The following is an 18451-nucleotide window of genomic DNA, read 5'->3' on the forward strand; positions in this document are numbered from 1 at the left end:
CAAACTGCCTCCCCAACCCAAAATATGACTGCTTTTAGTTTAACCACAAATTCAGAGACAGCCAAAGAGATGGAAACAAAATGAGCAGAAGCTAGAACAACTCTTCAGGGAAGGCTTAAACACACACAGAGCTCAGAGGAGCTGCTAACATACTTGCTCTCCATTTGATTGGTCGAAGTACTGACAGCATCTCTCAGGATACCATTTTCCTGCTTCAGGTGGCTTATTTCTGCCTCCATCTGCTCACGAAGTTGCTGGAACTGATGGGGAAAGAATGATCAGTTCCAAAAAACAAATTAAACCAAGAAGCAACAAAAAAACCCAAGCCACCCCCACAACAAGAGTAGATAATATAATCAAAATAGTTCTATTTATTTTAAACTAAGTGGATTTTTGGGAGAAGGAGAGTTTTACATCCTTCCTCACTCTCACTCAAACTAAACTGCCACTCAGACCCCCTTGCTGAGATAAAAACACCAGTTTCCTTTTATAACATTGTATCAACTTATTTATCAAGGCAATCTTTTTTTATTTAAAACCACACAAGTGTTACTTTGAATACCAATTGCTCAGCTGTATAACTTCACTTATTTGTCAATAACTGAACACCATTATATAGGGAAATAAACTCAACATACTGTGAATGTTTATAAGGCTTTTAAACAAAACAGATAAAGTATAAAATAACAATACACAGATTATAGCATGTAAGCTGCAAAAAGCTAGGCCTCATATCCTGAAGTCAAGATTATTAAATAGATCAGTTTAGGCAATAATGTGCTTTGATTGCATTTTCAGCATGGTTCCAAACTGAGGCAGAAAAACCCTGATAACCCAAGGATGCTTAAGAACAGTGCAAACAACATCAAGAGAATTCAAACTTAGAAAAAAAAGAGAGAGAGAGAGAGAAAACAGACTCTGCATATGCAGACAAAGCTGGTCTGACAGCCCAACAGCTTGCTTTGAAAATCCTCCAGCACATACAGCTCTTCTACCAGTGCCTATTTGTAGATGTGGCTGACACCATTTCCAAGACAGTTTCACCAAATGGCTGATTTGTCAATGGGGAGGGGTTATATATAAAAAAAAATAAAATAAATAAAAATAAACTAGCATTTAACAACCACAGCAGGAGATAGTCCCTCTAGCTCAGCATCAACACAACATGCTGGACCTTGGACATGTGCTGGGAGATTCTTTTGTTGTTTTTTGTTTGTTTTTAAACCAACAGATATACAAGATCCCACCAGAAGCAGAGGCGGAGGTCCCTTCCACCCCAAACCATTTAATGGTTCTATGGTAACTGGAGGCTTTGACAGGTTCAGCTTCCCTGCAATGCTACAATACATCAGCAGGGGGAGCAAAACCAGAGCACTGCTTCCTCAGCGTATTCTTTCTCCAGCTTAGCCTGCAACAGTTTGCAGAAGCCACCTGGTCATGCCCAGATCTCCTTCCATGCTTCCCAGCCAACAGTACCACCGTCCCGTTATGCAATTGTCTACATAGATGCAAAGTAAGCATCTCTGCTCAGGAGAACACAGTTCTGCATCAAAACCGCAGAGATGATGCTGCCCAAAGTGCCGAGACAGGAGATAAGAGCATAAAAGCTGCAAAGTTCACATGCTGGGCTCGATTCTGTTATTCATATAGGGAAGGAAAAAAACCACACTTAAAATTTGGAATCTAGGTACCAGCCAAGCTGGTGTAAGAGGGGCCATTTTTTCCTAGAAAACATTAGGCTAAACTTTTTAATCTGATAAAACAAATTCTTCTGAGGTCCACTCTAATACAACTTCAGGAGAGAGTAACAAGGGTCTTACACAAAAAATAAGAAAATATTTTTTTTTTTTAAGTGTTGGCTCTTCAAATATTTTCAACAAAGCACTCTCCCAGGCAATGATACTTCTTGTATATTCTGCTATGTTGTCACTTGACAATAATTTTTCAAATGAGATTTATCAGCTAGTAAATGATCATCAGCATTAGTGGTACTGTCTTTCAATTCAGTTTTACACTTCAAGTGAATAAAATTTCAGTAAAATACCACAAAAAAGTAACCATATCAGGCTATCTAGACTTTTACAGACTACAAAACGTCACCTGTGATACCACACAATCTTTCAAGTCAGGAAACTATCACACAGTTTCCCATCATCACACAAGTGTTATACCACCAGCTAGACACACTGCATTCAAGGCGCATGGTAACAAGTGAAGATAATTTCTGTGTGTGCCAACAACAAATGCTGCACCCTGGCTAAAGCAACAACTTCTCAGCATTGATCTGCTTCTGCACAAGATAAATCCAACAGTTTTGGTAAAGAACTTACCTTTAGCTTCATCTGCTGAGATTCTTGGTAGCTAACATGTATTTTACTCTGAAAAGTGCCGTGCTCCTTTTCTAGCGTGTTGATGCGCTCTCGCATTTTCGCCGTAAGCAAACCATTTCTCTCCTTCTCTGCAACCAGCTCCTTTGGTGGGAGAGAAAGGACAAAGGGAAAAAAGTCATCTACTGCTCCCTCCTGAAGTCTGTCAGTGTTTTAAAAGATAATTAACACTATAGCAAATCTGTACCAAACCAAAGTCAGCATTAATCTTTGCTCAGAGAAGTTAAGTGTTAAAACTTGGCCAGACCTCCAGCACCTTTACCTGGCCAGACCTCAGCACAATTTTACATCTACTAAAAAGATGTTTGCCAGTTTAAACACTGATCTGTTGTCTCAGAAGAGCGGGAGTCTCATTTCTATTGCATTTGGCCAAACTACACTAAGTCCTAACATGGTAAATCACAGATATCGCACAGTGCAGAGCTTAAATTTTCATCCCAAATTTAACAGGATGGAATAACTCAGGTAAGGAACCCTGGCAAAACAACAGAGCATTTTAGAGCAAGTAATTGCTTTGTGGCAGGTAACAACGCCAACTGTTTTGCCAGAGGAGATGGACTATTAGTACTCATCAACAGAGAAGCCCTGAACCCCACTAGCACGATGCCATATTAGACCTTTCAAATGGAAATACACCTTGTTGAATCATTTATTAGCCAGGAATTCAACCCAGGCACCTGAGAAATCCACAGAGCTGCTCCTCTGCAATACAAATGTACTTGCTGTAGTTAGCAAAAACATCAAGTCCAGCTTTCAGCAAGCTCCCATTGCAGACTGAGCTGTTTGTACTATCTGAGCTTCAGGTGTCTCCAGCTACACAGCCTCCTCAAGTGCTCTAAATTATTAGCCTGAATACTCTCTCTCTTAAGGTTAATTATAACTTTTTCCACATTTTAATTTAAATAACAGCTATTCTTTCTTTCAAATAAAACTTAGTAGCTTCAGGAGCTGTTCCTCCAATGAAATAAGAGGCTCGAGTTCCCAAGTCTTATCTTCACTGAGGCATTTAGGAACCTAAGTCACACCAACAGTTTTAAGTCACTTCAGCAAATACAGTGTAAAAATCTTGACACAAAGCTCTCCCTGTGTTAAATCTGCATCAGCTAAGATGCAACAAAAAGGAGGACACCAGGACACATTGCAGCTTCTTTTTACCACTCCACCAGTTCCACCATCCATCTGCAGTCTACACTAACGGAGCTACCCTGTCAAGGCCATGCCAGAGATGCTGGAAAGATTAACTGTAACCTAGCTTGTGTTTTGCCAAATAGCTCTGAGGTCACACACCTCTTGCTCTCTCCAGTTATCTTTATCAACACTCCTGCAGGAACATCTCTGCACCTTGAAGTCCCTCCATAGCCTTTAGCAGTGTTTTCAGAGAAACATGCTAAGTAGAAGAGCTTTTTACCAGTCAGGCTGAGCTTTTTCCCTTGCTTATCCTGATACCTTAGCACCACAGCGACTCTGCTGTTGCCCCTTTTCTCCCAGCTTTTAGGAATACCCATTTATTTTTCTTTCCCCCTTCCTTCCCCCAAACCAGATGGCAAAAGCCCTCACTGACCCCTACTTCTCCCCAGCTCCTGCCTTGCCTTTACAAGCACCACTTTGCAGATTTTTTTTTTCCAACCACATCAGCTTCCCCCACACCCAGGCACCTTCTCTGCTTCTTCAGCAGCTTTCATCCTGCAATCCTGGAACAGGGTTTCTTTCTCCTTCCCAAACATATCACAAGTTACATATTGACTATTCCAAACCTCTCAATCCCACTGGCAAATACACACCTACCTGTGCCTTGTCAGGAGCTCACACAACACCCACTCCCTTCTTCCCTTCTCATCTGCCAAGGCTCCCAACTCCCATGTCTTCTGGCCACTCAGTTCTTTGGGCACAGAAATCTGGGTGACTAACACCACAATCTCCCCAAGCCTGATGCCTGTGTGCTTCCAATCCAGCCAAAATAGAAGACTTCTCCCCTCAAAACTCTCTGCACATGCCCATTTACTGGTTCAACCATAAGTGCTTTCCTTTGAAAACTTGGTGGATAAAGAAGTTTGGTTTCATAAATTAGTCTTGACAGTGGTGCATCAGCAACCCTGTGAGTCTAAGGCAATCAGAGCTGTAACTCAAAAGGCTAAGCAGGCAGTCTATCCTTTCTGCAGCTTCCTTCTTGGTGAAAGAAAATTGGTGATTGTTGTGCCTAGAGACACACAAGCATGTAAATCCCAGAATATGTACCAAATTAAGAGCGTGATGCAAAAACAGAGTTTAATATTTGCATCCACAAAACCATCTTCTACTCGTGAAGGGAATGTTTTTCAAGTAACCTTGTGAAAATAAAAGTAGCTTTAGAAGTCTCAGTAAATTAACTGTCTGGAAAATAATTCCACATAAATGCATTAAGAGCATCACAAAAGCAGAGACAGTGTCTAGGTAAGCTTTCCCAACACAAAACATTTCACCTTTCAATGTATACTACACTTAGTAAACCAGCATTTGCTGGCTGCTAGCCCTACAAGCCCCTGCTCCTCTCCCACAGCTCTCTAAGCCTAGACTACTTTATATTTACCTGGGTGAGCTGCTTGCACTGCTCCTTTGCCACAGCTGCCTCCTCCTTCATCGCAGCGAGCATCTTCTCTTTGTCTTGTAGCTGATGTACAGCTGCAGCCATCTCAGCCTTGCTAGCCTGCAGCAGAAGCACAGAGTAAAAACGACCACACATGCCAGAAGTACTTGCAGAGCACACTAGCAGGGAGCAGAGCAAACTTGAGAGTAAGAAACACTCCACCTCCTGCCCTCAAATCATTTGTCTGCATGGGGTTCATGGCACCACCAGTGCCCAATTCTGCTGCTAATGGATCCTGCAGCTCCTATTTCATTAGAAAAGGAAATGCATTTTCAAACACACAGAAACCAATTAAGAGAATAAATGGGCTCTTAAGGTGCTTTCATGTTGGAAGAGAGCCACTGTGGTGGCACTGAGGAAAACAAAGAGCAGCCATTATGAGAAATATAACAAAAAAGACACAGAGATGCTGAATCATTCAATAATTGAGATTGGAAGGGATTTCCAAGATCACCTGGTCCAACCCACACTCAAAGTAGGTATAATCCAAACTTAATCTCTTCAAATATCTTGTCACAAAGGGAAAAATGGAACACTGATCTAGTCTCTCCACTTCACAGGAGAGCCTCCAATTGACATAACTACATTTCTGCTGGCACACTGACACACAGTTTCAAAGATACTGCAGCAAACAGAACTAGAGAAACCATCCCCACAGTCTAACCACTTGTATACTGGTCCTGAAAATGCAACAGCTGCAAAGAGGGACAAACCTAAATGTTTGTGCTCAGACTTGGGTGGGAGTGTTGATCTGCTTGAGGGTTGGAAGGCTCTGCAAAGAGATCTGGACATGCTGGATCAGTCAGCTGTATGAGGTTTAAGCAAGCCAAGAACCAGGTCCTGCCCTTGGGTCACACCAGCCCCATGCAACACAACAGGATTGTGGCAGAGTGGCTGTAAAGTTGCCTGGCAGAAAAGGACCTGAGGGTGCTATTCAACAGCCAGCTGAACATAAGCCAGCAATCTACCTAGAAGGCAAACAGCATCCTGGCCTAGATCAGCAATAGTGTAGTCAGCAGGAATAGAAGCACCAGCATGCCCCTCAGCATTGGTGAGACCTCACTTCAAATACTGGATACAGTTTTGGGCCCCTCACTACAAAAAACATTGAGGTGCAGGAGCATGTCTTAAGAAGAGTGATAAAGCTGGTGAAAGGTCTAGAGAACAGGTCTTCTGAGGAGTGGCTGAGGGAACTGGGGTTGTTCAGTCTGGAGGAGGATGAGCTGAGACCTCATTGCTCTCCACAACTACCTGAAAGGAGGTTGGAGTGAGACTGGGGAGGGAGGTGGTGTCTTCTCTCTAAGTATCAGGTGACAGGACAAGAAGAAATGGCCTGAAATTGTGCCAGGGGAGGTTTAAGCCGGATATTAGGAAAAAAATTCTTGATGGAATGAGTGGTCAGGCATTGGAACAGGCTGCCCAGGGAGGGGGTAGAGTCACCACCATCCCTGGAGGTGTTCAAGAAACGTGTGGATGTGGCACCAGGGGACATGGTTTAACAGCCTTAGTGGTGTTAGGTTAATGGTTGGACTTGATCTTAGAGATCTTTTCCAAACAAAAGAATTCTATGGTTCTGTGACTTAAGTCTCATAATGAAGACGCAAGTAAGTGTCAGTCTCATAAATGTACTTCAAATTTGCCTGGAATTTGTTCTTTAGTGGTACCGTTTACATAAGCAGTATAAATCACACTGTCAGTGTCTTGCAAGAGCTACAGATGGGAAAATACTTTTCGGTCACATAGAAACCCAGGAAGCCATCTTAATCCTAGAGGTTTAACTTCAACACCAAACCTTACTTACAGAAAAAAAAAAAAAAAAACAAAACCCACACACAACCACAAAAACACACCCCACACCATGAGAAAACAATACAACAGGGAGGCTGGCTGCTGTTCTAAATAAAACAGGCAATGCCATTGCAAGTATACCACTACTGGGTTTTCAGTCAAACACTGAAACAAGGGCCCAGAAAGAACACAAAAAGTCTCCATCCTTGGAGGTTTTCAAGATCCAGATAGACAAACCCCTGAGCAACTTGCTCAAAATTCAATGTTGAACCTGTTTTAAACAGGCTGTCGGACTACATGACCCCTGAAATCCTTCCAACAGAAACTCTGTGATATGTTACTCTATTGCATTAACTGAGCTGACATATCCAGTTCTGCATTTCTGTTCTGGTATGATATTCTGCAGAAGAACACAGAATTACAAGACTTCAAGTGTGACAAACAGACAATCATAATGAGTCATGGGAGGGAGGAGCAGACATATGTATAATATTGGTGGCCACCATTGTCTTCTGGCTTGACACAAAAACTAAAAAAGAATTGCTAAGCATGGGCACTGGTTGCCCAGAGGGGTTGTGCTGTCTCAGCCCCTGAAGGCTTCAAGCCAAGCCAGAAGAAGACTTGAGCAGCCTGGGCTGATCCCACAGCTGGCCCTGCTTTGAGTAGGGGTTTGGACTACAAACCCCCAGAAGGTCCCTTCCAAATCTGAATCACCCCAAAATCCTATAAGAAATATCCAAAGAAGTCAGCAGACTAGAAAATATAGAAGATGGAGAGATTTGCAGATTTCACAATCTGCTGACAATTTCACAATTTGACACAGCCACAGCAGCTTTTTTCCTTAATTTCACTATAGTTTACCCTCTCCACCCATTTGTGAAAGACAATTCCTGAAAGTCAACATGCCAACAGACACATCAGCTGCAGCAGCTGTCCTGTGCTATATACCTTATTCTCCACGGTTATGTCTGCTCTTTATGAGCGGTCAAAACCCACCAGCCTGTCTAGCCAGCCCATGGGATGGCAGATGGCAGCACACAGACATCTGACAACTGCTTTCTGCATGCAAAGCAAGCACAGACCAGCTGGAAAGAGTCTTCTAAAGACATAGTGCAGAAATCACACCAGAACATGGATAATCTGAGAGCATCTCTCCCCATCTCTGCTTACTTAATAGTCCTCTCCACCTCCCGCCCATGCTCATTCACCTTTTGCAAGACGTCATGAATGGCACTGGATTTTTCCTTTAACACCTCCACGACACAACGAGCCTCATCTTCAGTGAAGATCATATTCTTCATACCCATTACAAAGTCCTTAAATTTCACTTCAGCATTCTCTGCAACACAGAAGGGAGGATGTATTTATTTTGGACTCTGTACAGAATTATTTATTTTGCCTCGAAACAGCACATGATAGGGTATCATTATGCATAACATCTAACTTCAGTCTGAAATGCCAAGCAAGAGGTCATGAACATTCAAGTAAAAACATCTTTCCAATTTAAGTATCTGATAACAATCTGCCAGATGATAGTTTGGAGGGGAAAAAAGTCCCACAAGTCCCACCACTTTGTACAGTTGGTCACATTTACAGCATTGCTAGCAAGAAGACAAAGCATAACACAGATTTTGAAGGAAAAAAATGCATAAATGTGAAAACACTATAGAGGACTGTCCATGTATTATGACAGTAATTCCACCTCAGTTTTCAATTTAAAGGACAGCCTGGTTCCACAAACAATATGCAAATGACAAGGTAATGAATTTAAGAACTGGCACATTTCTCATCATGATATATAGAAACCAGAAAGATATTCCCTCAATCTAAATCTGGAAACAAACTGCAGCAGCAGAAGTTCAGCAGTAGGAAGATAAATCCCTAAGTTCTCTCTTAATGGCCAACTAAAGGTTTAAAAAGCCACAAACAAGGAAGCACAGTTCAACTGAATTAGGCACTATCAAGATAAAAAAAAAAAATCATTCATTAAAAATAGCTGCACATGCATAGCTCATATGTAAGTATAAGACCACGGCATCCAGTATCTCTGTCAAATATTCAGCAGGGCACAGAAGTATGTGAAAGGATTGTTAAAAAAAAAGGCAACAGCAAAATAAAGAAAGAAAAGCTTAAAAGTGATGCTTGGGTCAGAAAATAGCCCCTGTGATGAGAAACCTGGACCCCTGTCCATAAGCTTTGGAGACAAATATGCCATTGACACCAAGCTACACAAACCCAAACATTTCCAGAGTTTGAAAACTAAATTAAGAACAAAAAAAGCAGGGTGCTAAGCCCATAAGAAAAATGATTGAGCATGAAAAAAAGTCACTACATAACAGAGTGCAAGGAGTTGGGGGGAAGCACCGAGAAAATTCTAGCACCATCTCTGTTAGTCCTAAATTCAACTTAGCTTCAGCCAGAGGCTTCAGATCACATAACTGCTACAATGACATCATCAATGATGCTGCTACCAGGAATACACCAAAATCCTGACACCACAGTTGAGTTAGCCAGGAATCTGTAACAGCTCAGCTTGTGCCCCCTGAAGACAGGAGGACCTTGTCCTTGCATCCAAGCAGCTTACAGTTAGAATAGAGGAAGATTTCTATATTGGGAGGGCAAATCCAAGCTGACACAGGAGAATTAGGAGCTCATGTACAAGGTCACAGCTTGCAAAGGAAATGAGAAGGGATGGGTGCATGTGAGAAGCTTTAAAGCTGTGGGGCAGTAAGGTGCAGCCATTGAGCTAGAAACACAAGAGAAGACACAGGCAAGTAGTACTCCAATCCAGATACCACAACGTTGCCAGGAAGCTTTCAAATGAGCATTTTCAAAGACAAAATTTAAAAAGCAAAGTTCCAAAGAGTGCAGTGAGTGACCCAGCAGACTGTGTTGGAGAGCCAGCCTTCTACACAATCCTGAGCAGGAAATTATTTGGCTTCTTCTGTCTGCCTGTCCACAAATTTGAGGGTCTCAAGTCATGAAGGCTCAAGTAAACCTGGCATGCTTTGAGCAGGTCAGTAACCTATTTAAAGTTTCAGGGTGAGACACAATGCTCACAAATCACTCCAGGCCACCACAGAGCAGTATGAAGAAGCACCCCTGTCCCAGCCAGATCCAGCTTTGTTAAAAAGGAAAATTCAGAGTCTTGCTGGAAATTGCCAGACACAATCTCTGCCAGAAATTTGCTTGAAGTGACTGTGCTGCACTCAAGAGATAACACACTGGTTGATTAACCCAAGCTAGCTCCACTAACAGCCCCAGACCTGCACTCCCAGCCTCAAGCAGAGTGAAACAGCCCATGCTGAAAGCTCAAGTCCATCGCTGTTAGTGATGCTCGCATGCACCTGTGTGGTCTGCCATCACCCATTTGCTCACTGCAAGAACACAAAAGCCTACAGTCAGCATTAAAAGGATTCAGATGGCACAAAACCCATTCAACAGTGCCAAAGACAGAGTAGAAATGAGCACAGACAAGAACAGTGTCCTGCACCCACGAACGTTTTCCTCCCATCACTTCTTCCTAGCAAATAAGAGAGGATTCCTCTTCCCCACATATACAGCATGCTTTCTGCATGTTTTCCCTGATGAGGATTGCAAGCAAGCTCTGCCAGAGACAGACTGCATTATCAATTTCTTACCTTTATCAGTTTCATTCTTCAGTTTCTTGCCACTGCTCTTCTGGATTCCCTCATTCACATTTTGTTTTGCTACTTCAACCACTTCTCGCTTTTCCGAAGAGTCAGAATTATCCATCAAAGGAATGTAAGTAGTTGCTTGAATAAGAGGTTCATCCACCAAAACTGTAATCAAAAGTCCATAGGACGGGTTAAAGCTCTGTAATCATTAACACGTTTTTAGAAAAGGCATGTAACGTATTGGAGAGTTGGATTCAAGCTTCTCCAACCTCAATAGTGAGTTATATTCTATTTCTGTTATCCTTTACCACTTAACTCATTAAAGCTCTTCAAGTGAGTTCATTAAATAAAGATCTCTAATGCATAGTTATTTAATAGCTTCAATTAAATACCTATTCCTAAAGTTGCCTTTTAGCATTTTAAAAAGTAGCAGGGATCTTCCTTTACATTTTGACTTTCATTTCACTTTAACAAGCAAGTTCCACATAGCAGCGATGAGACTGGTTTACTTGTGGCTGCATATGCCATCACTCATCATTCCTGATGTGCACTGAACTCCTTTGTCTCTGCTCTCTTAAAAGCTAGTACCTTACTGCCAGCATTTTTACCCAGATTACATCACCTGGGGGGGCTGGAGTCAATCTTCAGAGGTCTGTTCCAAACCCACCATTCTGTGAACCAAGTAATTTAGAGAACATCTGGTAGGGCCAGCAATCAAGCTTACTTCACATGCAGACTTAAGTGCATGCAATGAAGATATCTCATCTGTCAGAGCAGGCTTTAGGCATCATGAATGTGGAGAGGTACCCGGAGGTACTGATTGACCTCAGGTCTCCATTTACAGAGCACTTTATCAACATGGTAAACAACAGCCTCTCTCCAAAGAACTTTTCAACCTGTGCCACCAAGACAAAAAAACAAGGGAAGGGAGAAGAGCAACAGAGAAGACACAACAGATATGATTGAAAGGGTCCAGAGAAGGGCCACAAAAATTATCACAGGGCTAGAATCCCTCTGCTATGAGGACAGGCTGAGGGAGCTGGGGTTGTTCAGACTGGAAAAGAAGAGGCTCCAGGGAGACCTGATAGCAGCCTTCCAGTACCTGAAGGGGGCACACATGAGGGATGGGAAGAAACTGTTTACAAGGGCTCTAGTGACAGGACTAGAGGCAGTGGCTTCAAACTAGAGAAGGGCAGATTTAGATTGGATATCAGGAAGAAGTTCTTCACTATGAGGGTGGTGGAACACTGGAACAGGTTGCCCAGGGAGGTGGTTGAGGCTCCTTCCCTGGAGATATTCAAGGTAAGACTCGACAAGGCCCTGGGCAGCCTGGTCTAGTTGGGGATGTCCCTGCTGGCTGCAGGGAGATCGGACTATATGACCTTTGGAGGTCCCTTCCAGGCTGAACCATTCTATGATTCTGTATGACCAGCAACAAAGCTGGATTTCCTCATTGCCCAGCTCCTGAGGTGCTGGTCCACGCTAGCTAAAATATGCAAGACATTCTGCCACAGCAGAAAAGCTCACTGACACTGCCAACCTAGACTGAAGGGCTAATGAACAGCAGATGCCATGCAGCAGACCAGAGACAGGAGGAACTGGGTGGGATGCAAGGTTTCAGGCATCAGTGCAAGACAAATACACATTCCTGGCTGCCAGGGACACAGTTATAAAACAGGTTTGTATGGTGGCTACTATTACAGAGCAGAATAGGCCAGATGGATCTTTTATGTCACCTGCTACAGTCTTTCTACTTAAGCAGCCAGCAAACACCTGCAGGTACACTACAAGCTCAGGAGAGCTCTCCACTAGCAGAAATATCCACCACCTAAATCCAGTTACCACCCTCACCTTTCCCCTTCCTCTCTTTATTAAACTTCCCAAACTCATTTTATTCCTCTTCTCTCAGAATCTTTTTAATATCAGTGAGACACTTCAGAGTGCCAGTAACATCTAAAATCCCCTCAGTGCATCCAGATTTATCTGGATGCTCACTGCAGCTGATTTTTGCTCTGTCATTTTGGCAAGTTGGCTTTAGAAGAACACAGTTTTCATTCAGATAATACAGGAACTATTCCTGTGTATTACTGACAGCTTAGTTTTAATGCTGGCTGAGCTGATGCTGACACTTAGTCATCACACATAGACAAGTCTGTGGTCCATTAAATGGTCCCTCAAAAAGGGCAATTAATGCATCAGGAAAAGCTCAGGAATATCCATAAAAGATAATCACATCCTAGGTTCCCCGTAAGTTTCTTCCAACTTTTATGACATACAGAAACCCTACACAACTTGGAAACCAACCCTGGTCTGACCAGGGCCCACAACTCATTTGGACCCTGATGACCTGACCAAAGTATAAAGGAAACAGTGACCAACACTCTCTACTCCAGGAGCAACCCACTGGTGAACAAATTCTTGATAGCTATCCCAGTAGAGTTTTGAGAAGGTAACAAGGTGCCCTCACAGAACTTCATGGTCATGCTCTTCCCAGAGGAACAATGGCACTCGTTGTAAAAAACAAAACCAAAAAAAAACCCACCACCAAACACCAAACCACAACACTACGAACAGAAGCACACTGAACAAAGAGGAGACAAGAAACAGCATCTTGGCAGAGAATGGGGGATGACAAACAGTAAAGGCCTTGACAGCCAAGATGAGCAGTTTAGCTGGAGCAACAGCTAACTAACAACAGGACAGTAAGAGAGGAACGTGGTCAAAGCAACCAGCTGAAAAAATTGCAGTCTTGTTTGGGGCAGATGACTGCAGCAGTTCCAGACATGACTTGACCAGAGCAACTTAGAGCCTTGCTCAGCTTACTCACTGAGCCAACACGTTACTCCTCAAGAGTGGATGTTTAGAGCCAAAAGAGCTCAGAAAGGTTCACAGTATCATCCCATCCATGTTCAGTGGTACCAGGTCTTCACAAGCATCTCAGGCTGAACAATCTTTCCTACCCAGAATTTTTGATTTTTCAAATTAAGAGAGATTTTTCTACATGCTTCTTTCCCAAAGGAAGAGAAATCAAAGTATGGATGGCAAAAAAAGCTTAACAGTCAGGTTATTAACAGTCTGTATTCTCACCATTATCAACCTTCTGCCTCTTTGCAGAGACTTTCTTCTTTCCTGATACATTGTCTTGCTTTATCTCCTGGTGGAGCAGCACTGGGACTTGCTTTTTGGCAGGAGATACAACAGAATCAGTCTTACTATCTTGATCATCTGTAACAGACAATTAAGACAATATGCTTTTTTGTATATCCTCACCATCACTTTTAAACCAGCAAGCTCATAATAACCCAAGTCCACTCACAAAAAAGAGAAGCCCAGGTATTTTAAATCAGAGCACAAAAGTTACCCATCCATCCAAACATACACAGACACTCACTAACACCTACACCTCCCATGTCAGATGAAACCCCAAAGCAATAGGAAGATTTAGCAGAATCAAGAGCCACAGCACCCAGTGTTTTGACAGACAGAAATCTTATTTGCAAGCAGAACATATGGCAATGCAAGTATCAGTTTAACAAATCCAATCCAGGTTTTACTGTGACAGAGCAGACAGCACATGTTACCCAGTTTCTCATTTGCAGAAAGTATTTTAATCCCCACTCCATGAAACCACTTGGGTTTTACACACACACCCCCAATAGCTACTGGGACTGTGAGAAGCAGAAAATAAGTGTTTCACATTAGGGAACTGTTCTTTTTTAAAGTTGTTTCTAGTGAGAATTTAGGTTTTTATCATTTTGGACAGCCTGTGCTATATAATACACAATATTCTTGTCAAGAGCTGACACACACAATACAGGGGTATAGTGTCAGCTCCTGTAACCAGTGATAAGAGTTAGTTGTGGCTGCCCTCAGAACAGTGCTTGCAGACCACATTTCATCATGCCACAGAGATTTTTGGAGAACACCCACAAACAAGATTTGATACTTTTTAAATTAATGTGTTTTTTGTTGTTGTTGCTGGTAATGGGTGGGTCTTTTTTCTCCCTTTTTTCAGAAAAAAAGAGCAGCAATGCCATGCTTCTTCCTCACTCCCTCTAGCAAACCTGTTATGACTACAGCTCAAAAGGGTGATCTGCAAACACCATTGATTTCTGAAACTGGCTATTTTTATTCCTTTTAAATTTCTATTCATAAGCAGACAACCACACTGAGGCATGTCAGCTTCCACTGAGGGTATGGCCAGGACAGTCACAATTGATTCTGACTACAGTTTTTGGTCTCTTCTAGGTTGGATGTTTCAGTCACAAAATCTGGACCAGTTTTCTTTTAGCATCAGTTCCATTCCATTAGAAAGATGCAGCAGGTGGGAGGCAGCTGTAAGTGCTTCTTTCCATGAACCTGCCACCAAACCCCTCTTTGTATATTAAGCCTGCACTTAAACCGTGATTTATTTTGTACAATCTGCTATAAGGTTTCTCTAGATGCCCTTTACTTATCAGAGCAATCACTTCTAGGACTCCACTTTTTCATAACTTGACATCAGAATATATACAGCAAACATCTAATGACTTCTTTCAGGTAATAAAAATTTTGACAGGTTGAGATCAAAGTAGCCAAACCATAGAGCAAAGCAGAGATATGAGCTACACTGTTTCACTCAATCTTTAGTAGCAAAATGCAAGGATGGGAGGAGGAAAACCAGAGCATCGCTGCCAGATGTAAAACCCGGGGGGAAAGAATTAGCTCATAAAAAGGAAAAGGTTAGAAGGGAGCTTTGCTCCACAGAGATCAGGCAGAACAGTTGTGAGAGACACTCTGTGGTCTTGCAAAACGCAGAACACAGTTTTGGCGTTCTGTGCAAGAAGCATATGCAACATCAGATACCCATTCCATTTTTCTGCTTCTTCTGCCCAGGCTTCTTCTTAGATGATGCTGATTCAGATGGTGGAGTGGGCTGTTTTGTAACAGGGACTGGTTCTACTTTCTTGCCTGAAGACTTGGAGCCTTCTGAATCCTTAGTTACATGATCATCCTGAACAGCCTTATGCTTTTTCTCCTTCTTCTTCCGTTCTCTAACGCTGGTAGACGCTTCTGTCACGCTCAAGGGAACAGGAGCAACATGCTCTTCATCTGTACTCAGGGCATCAGAGAGCTTAAAGTCCCGGGGTGTACTTTCAGAGTCAGACTCATGGATGTTCCCATTCTGAGCTTCTTTCTTCTTCTTCTTCTTCTCTATTTTCCTTTTATCAGCCTTGGTAGGTGGAAACTTTAGGTCCCTTTTCTGTTTTGCAAGGACATCATCATATAAAGTTTCTTTCATGAAAAGCCAGAAAAAGAGGAAGATGACTGTAATAACCACAGAAGGAATGAGGACGATGAAGTAGGTAGACTCGTAAAACTCCATTGTGCTTTTTCTCAGCTGTATTTAAAAAAGACCTACAAGGGAAGGTGAAAAAAAAATAATTAGGTTTTGAACAGGCTTTCCCTTAATATTATTTCCTCCACCAATCATAAAAGAAGTCATGTCATTGTTTTAGAGAAACCTTAAAATAGCTTTTAATAAAATTATCAAACTAGATCATTCACCATCTGCTTCAAAGTTGTTAGCCTGGATAGGAAGGAACAGGACTGCTGATCCTGGAAGCAAGCAGTTCTCCTCCTTCCTGAACTTCCATTTTCCCTCCCAAGTGAATTTCATAAAGTTAAAGCTTTTTATTTTAGAAATACATGAGACAGCACTTTCAGGGCCTATGAATTCAGGACCAGTATATGCAAAGCAACATCTTTCTTTGGGCATTAGATGACCTATAATGAACTAAGTTAAATTTCCACTTTCTTTTGTTCCCAGATTTATGATAGCTTCAGAAGTTGAATGAGAGGAAGAAGGGTGAGAGCCCTACATTTTAGTCAACCTTAAAGAACCAGGCATTTTCAAACCTGCTTTTTGAAGTCTAAAAGCCAGCTTTAAACTCATGACATTACACACATTTATAGGAAAACAAGAAGATCTGTTACTTATTTTGCTCATGTAAGACTGCACAACTTCCAGGACACTAACAGACTAGATGACTCCAGGATAATTTGCTGAAAACACTACTTGTGCCCTAAGCACTTTTTTTATATATGCATTTTTATGGAGTTTGATGGTGCTTTTTGTTTGTTTTTGTTGCTTTTTGTTAAAAGTAAGAACCACAGAAATTAAAAAAAAAAAGTCAATGTTTAAAAAAAAACCCTAACTCTGGGGCCAAGACAAGCCAAATTTTCCTATTTCACAACTGATCACTCGAAACAGACATGGATTTTTGCAGGAAGAATCTAAATCCTCTCCAGACTATTTGTTCCAAGGAGGAAAAGGGGAAAAAAAAATAACTAAAGAAAACTACAACCAAAACTAATACAGCAAGTGCAACTCCTGATTCACAAACTCAGTTTAAAACCCTCAATGGAAAGCACATGCTTCAACTATGTTTTCCTCTGTACATGATTCTTCAACTCAACCAGCCCTTGGAGGATCCATGGAAATGAAAGGTAACAGACCTAACCCACGTTGTGTTTCCTATAATCCTTATCACCCCCTCTGCAGCATCCTCCAATACACCCAACACATGCAAAGGTCCCCAAGGTCATCTTCAGGATGACAGCTTCACAGGTGTTCAGATATAACCACAGAATACTGGCTTCGAAGGACCTTCAAGGATCATTTATTCCAACCTTTCTTGGAAATAAACCTGGTCTACACAACATGGTCCAGCACCCTATCCAGACAAATCTTACAATTTGTCCTGTCCTGGAGACTCCCAATGGTTGTCCTTGTTGCAGACAGTTTTCCTCATGTCAAACCAGAATCTCCCCAGGAGTAACTTGTCTTTTCAATGTGACTCCTTGTAAAAAGTGAGCCTTCATCTTCTTCATAATCACCTTTTAAATACTGAAATATGGTGATAAGGTCTCCTCAAAGTTTTGCTTTCTCAATGTGAGATGACCCCAAAAACTGTAGGGAGAACTGTTCCACACCTTAAAGCAATATTGCTTGGAGTACTTCCACTGCTGCTTAGAAAAAGAAAACAGGTGTGCCTGCTGAGGACACAGGGAATAAAGTCTATATAGAAGTTGCATGGTGCAGGGAGAGGCCAGGCTGTCCTTGCTTCTGGGCAGACAAAATTACTCATAAATACCTGTTAGTACTACACTTAAGGTTGTTTTACCTCTGCTTCTGGCTGTGCTGGGAGCTCTTCTAAACTAGCCTGCCATACTCCCAGACTGGCAAGAGCTTGGTTTGTAGGCTGGCTCTGGTTCAAAAGTTGTTATATGTAGTAATTTCTGGACAGAAAGGAGTTACTGTGATAATCTATTTGTACAGTGCATTGAGCAGCACAGAAAGCACAGACTGGGAGCTCTAATTTGGCTATTAAGTTATCCAAATAAAAGACTAACACTTTCAATATACTAATTATTCATCAGTTGCCCTAACATTAAGTCTCCTCCAAGTTTGCATTTATTTTCTGTGTGCACACAGCTGACCAAATAGGCTTGGGCTTGAAATTACAACCACCACAGAGTTTCAGAAGGGCTGAGAAGTATGGGAGGAAAAGTTTGCCTGTGGGGCGTAAAAAGCACAGATGCCTGAAACTAAGCTGGAGCTTCCAAAATTTGTAGTTACAGCTACTTGATAAAACCAGCTTCCTGCGCTAAGGATTGAATATTAGTCATGTCCTGAAAGAAGCAGATCTTGAAAGCTTGCTTCAGCCAAACTCAATATTGAATGCTTATGGGAGAGGCTAATCCCCCAAAGTAAATATGTAATTAAGTAGATCTCACACAATTATAATTAGGTTGATCATTACATTACTGCAAGAATTACAATACCTAACCATGAAGAGCCCACCTCTGCCTTGCTGATATGAGAGCACACAGCTGGCCACAACTTCACCCAACTGCTTCAGCCAAGCCAGGACTATCACACCCTGCAGCTGCCCTTACACATTTCCCAACACCAGACACCAGATGCTCAGATCTAATCACATGCTCCACAAATAAAGTTTGTAAAGGTTCAA

The 18451-nt window shown here is 42.1% G+C and overlaps 1 protein-coding gene across 1 annotated transcript in view; it reads right to left on the reverse strand.

Moving 5' to 3' along the window:
- KTN1 (kinectin 1) overlaps nucleotides 1-15801 on the reverse strand; it is a 57690-nt gene extending 41889 nt beyond the window's left edge. Inside the window, exons 1-7 of the mRNA XM_054400636.1 lie at nucleotides 15282-15801; nucleotides 13524-13661; nucleotides 10440-10601; nucleotides 8007-8137; nucleotides 4954-5070; nucleotides 2331-2471; nucleotides 154-260 (exon numbers count right to left, since the gene is read on the reverse strand). Of these exons, the coding sequence (XP_054256611.1) occupies nucleotides 154-260; nucleotides 2331-2471; nucleotides 4954-5070; nucleotides 8007-8137; nucleotides 10440-10601; nucleotides 13524-13661; nucleotides 15282-15801 (1316 nt within the window). The remainder of the gene's footprint in view (nucleotides 1-153; nucleotides 261-2330; nucleotides 2472-4953; nucleotides 5071-8006; nucleotides 8138-10439; nucleotides 10602-13523; nucleotides 13662-15281) is intronic.
- Between the last annotated feature and the right edge of the window lie 2650 nt (nucleotides 15802-18451).

Source organism: Indicator indicator, chromosome 4 (assembly GCF_027791375.1).
Source record: "Indicator indicator isolate 239-I01 chromosome 4, UM_Iind_1.1, whole genome shotgun sequence".
In the NCBI taxonomy this organism is placed as follows: Eukaryota; Metazoa; Chordata; class Aves; order Piciformes; family Indicatoridae; genus Indicator; species Indicator indicator.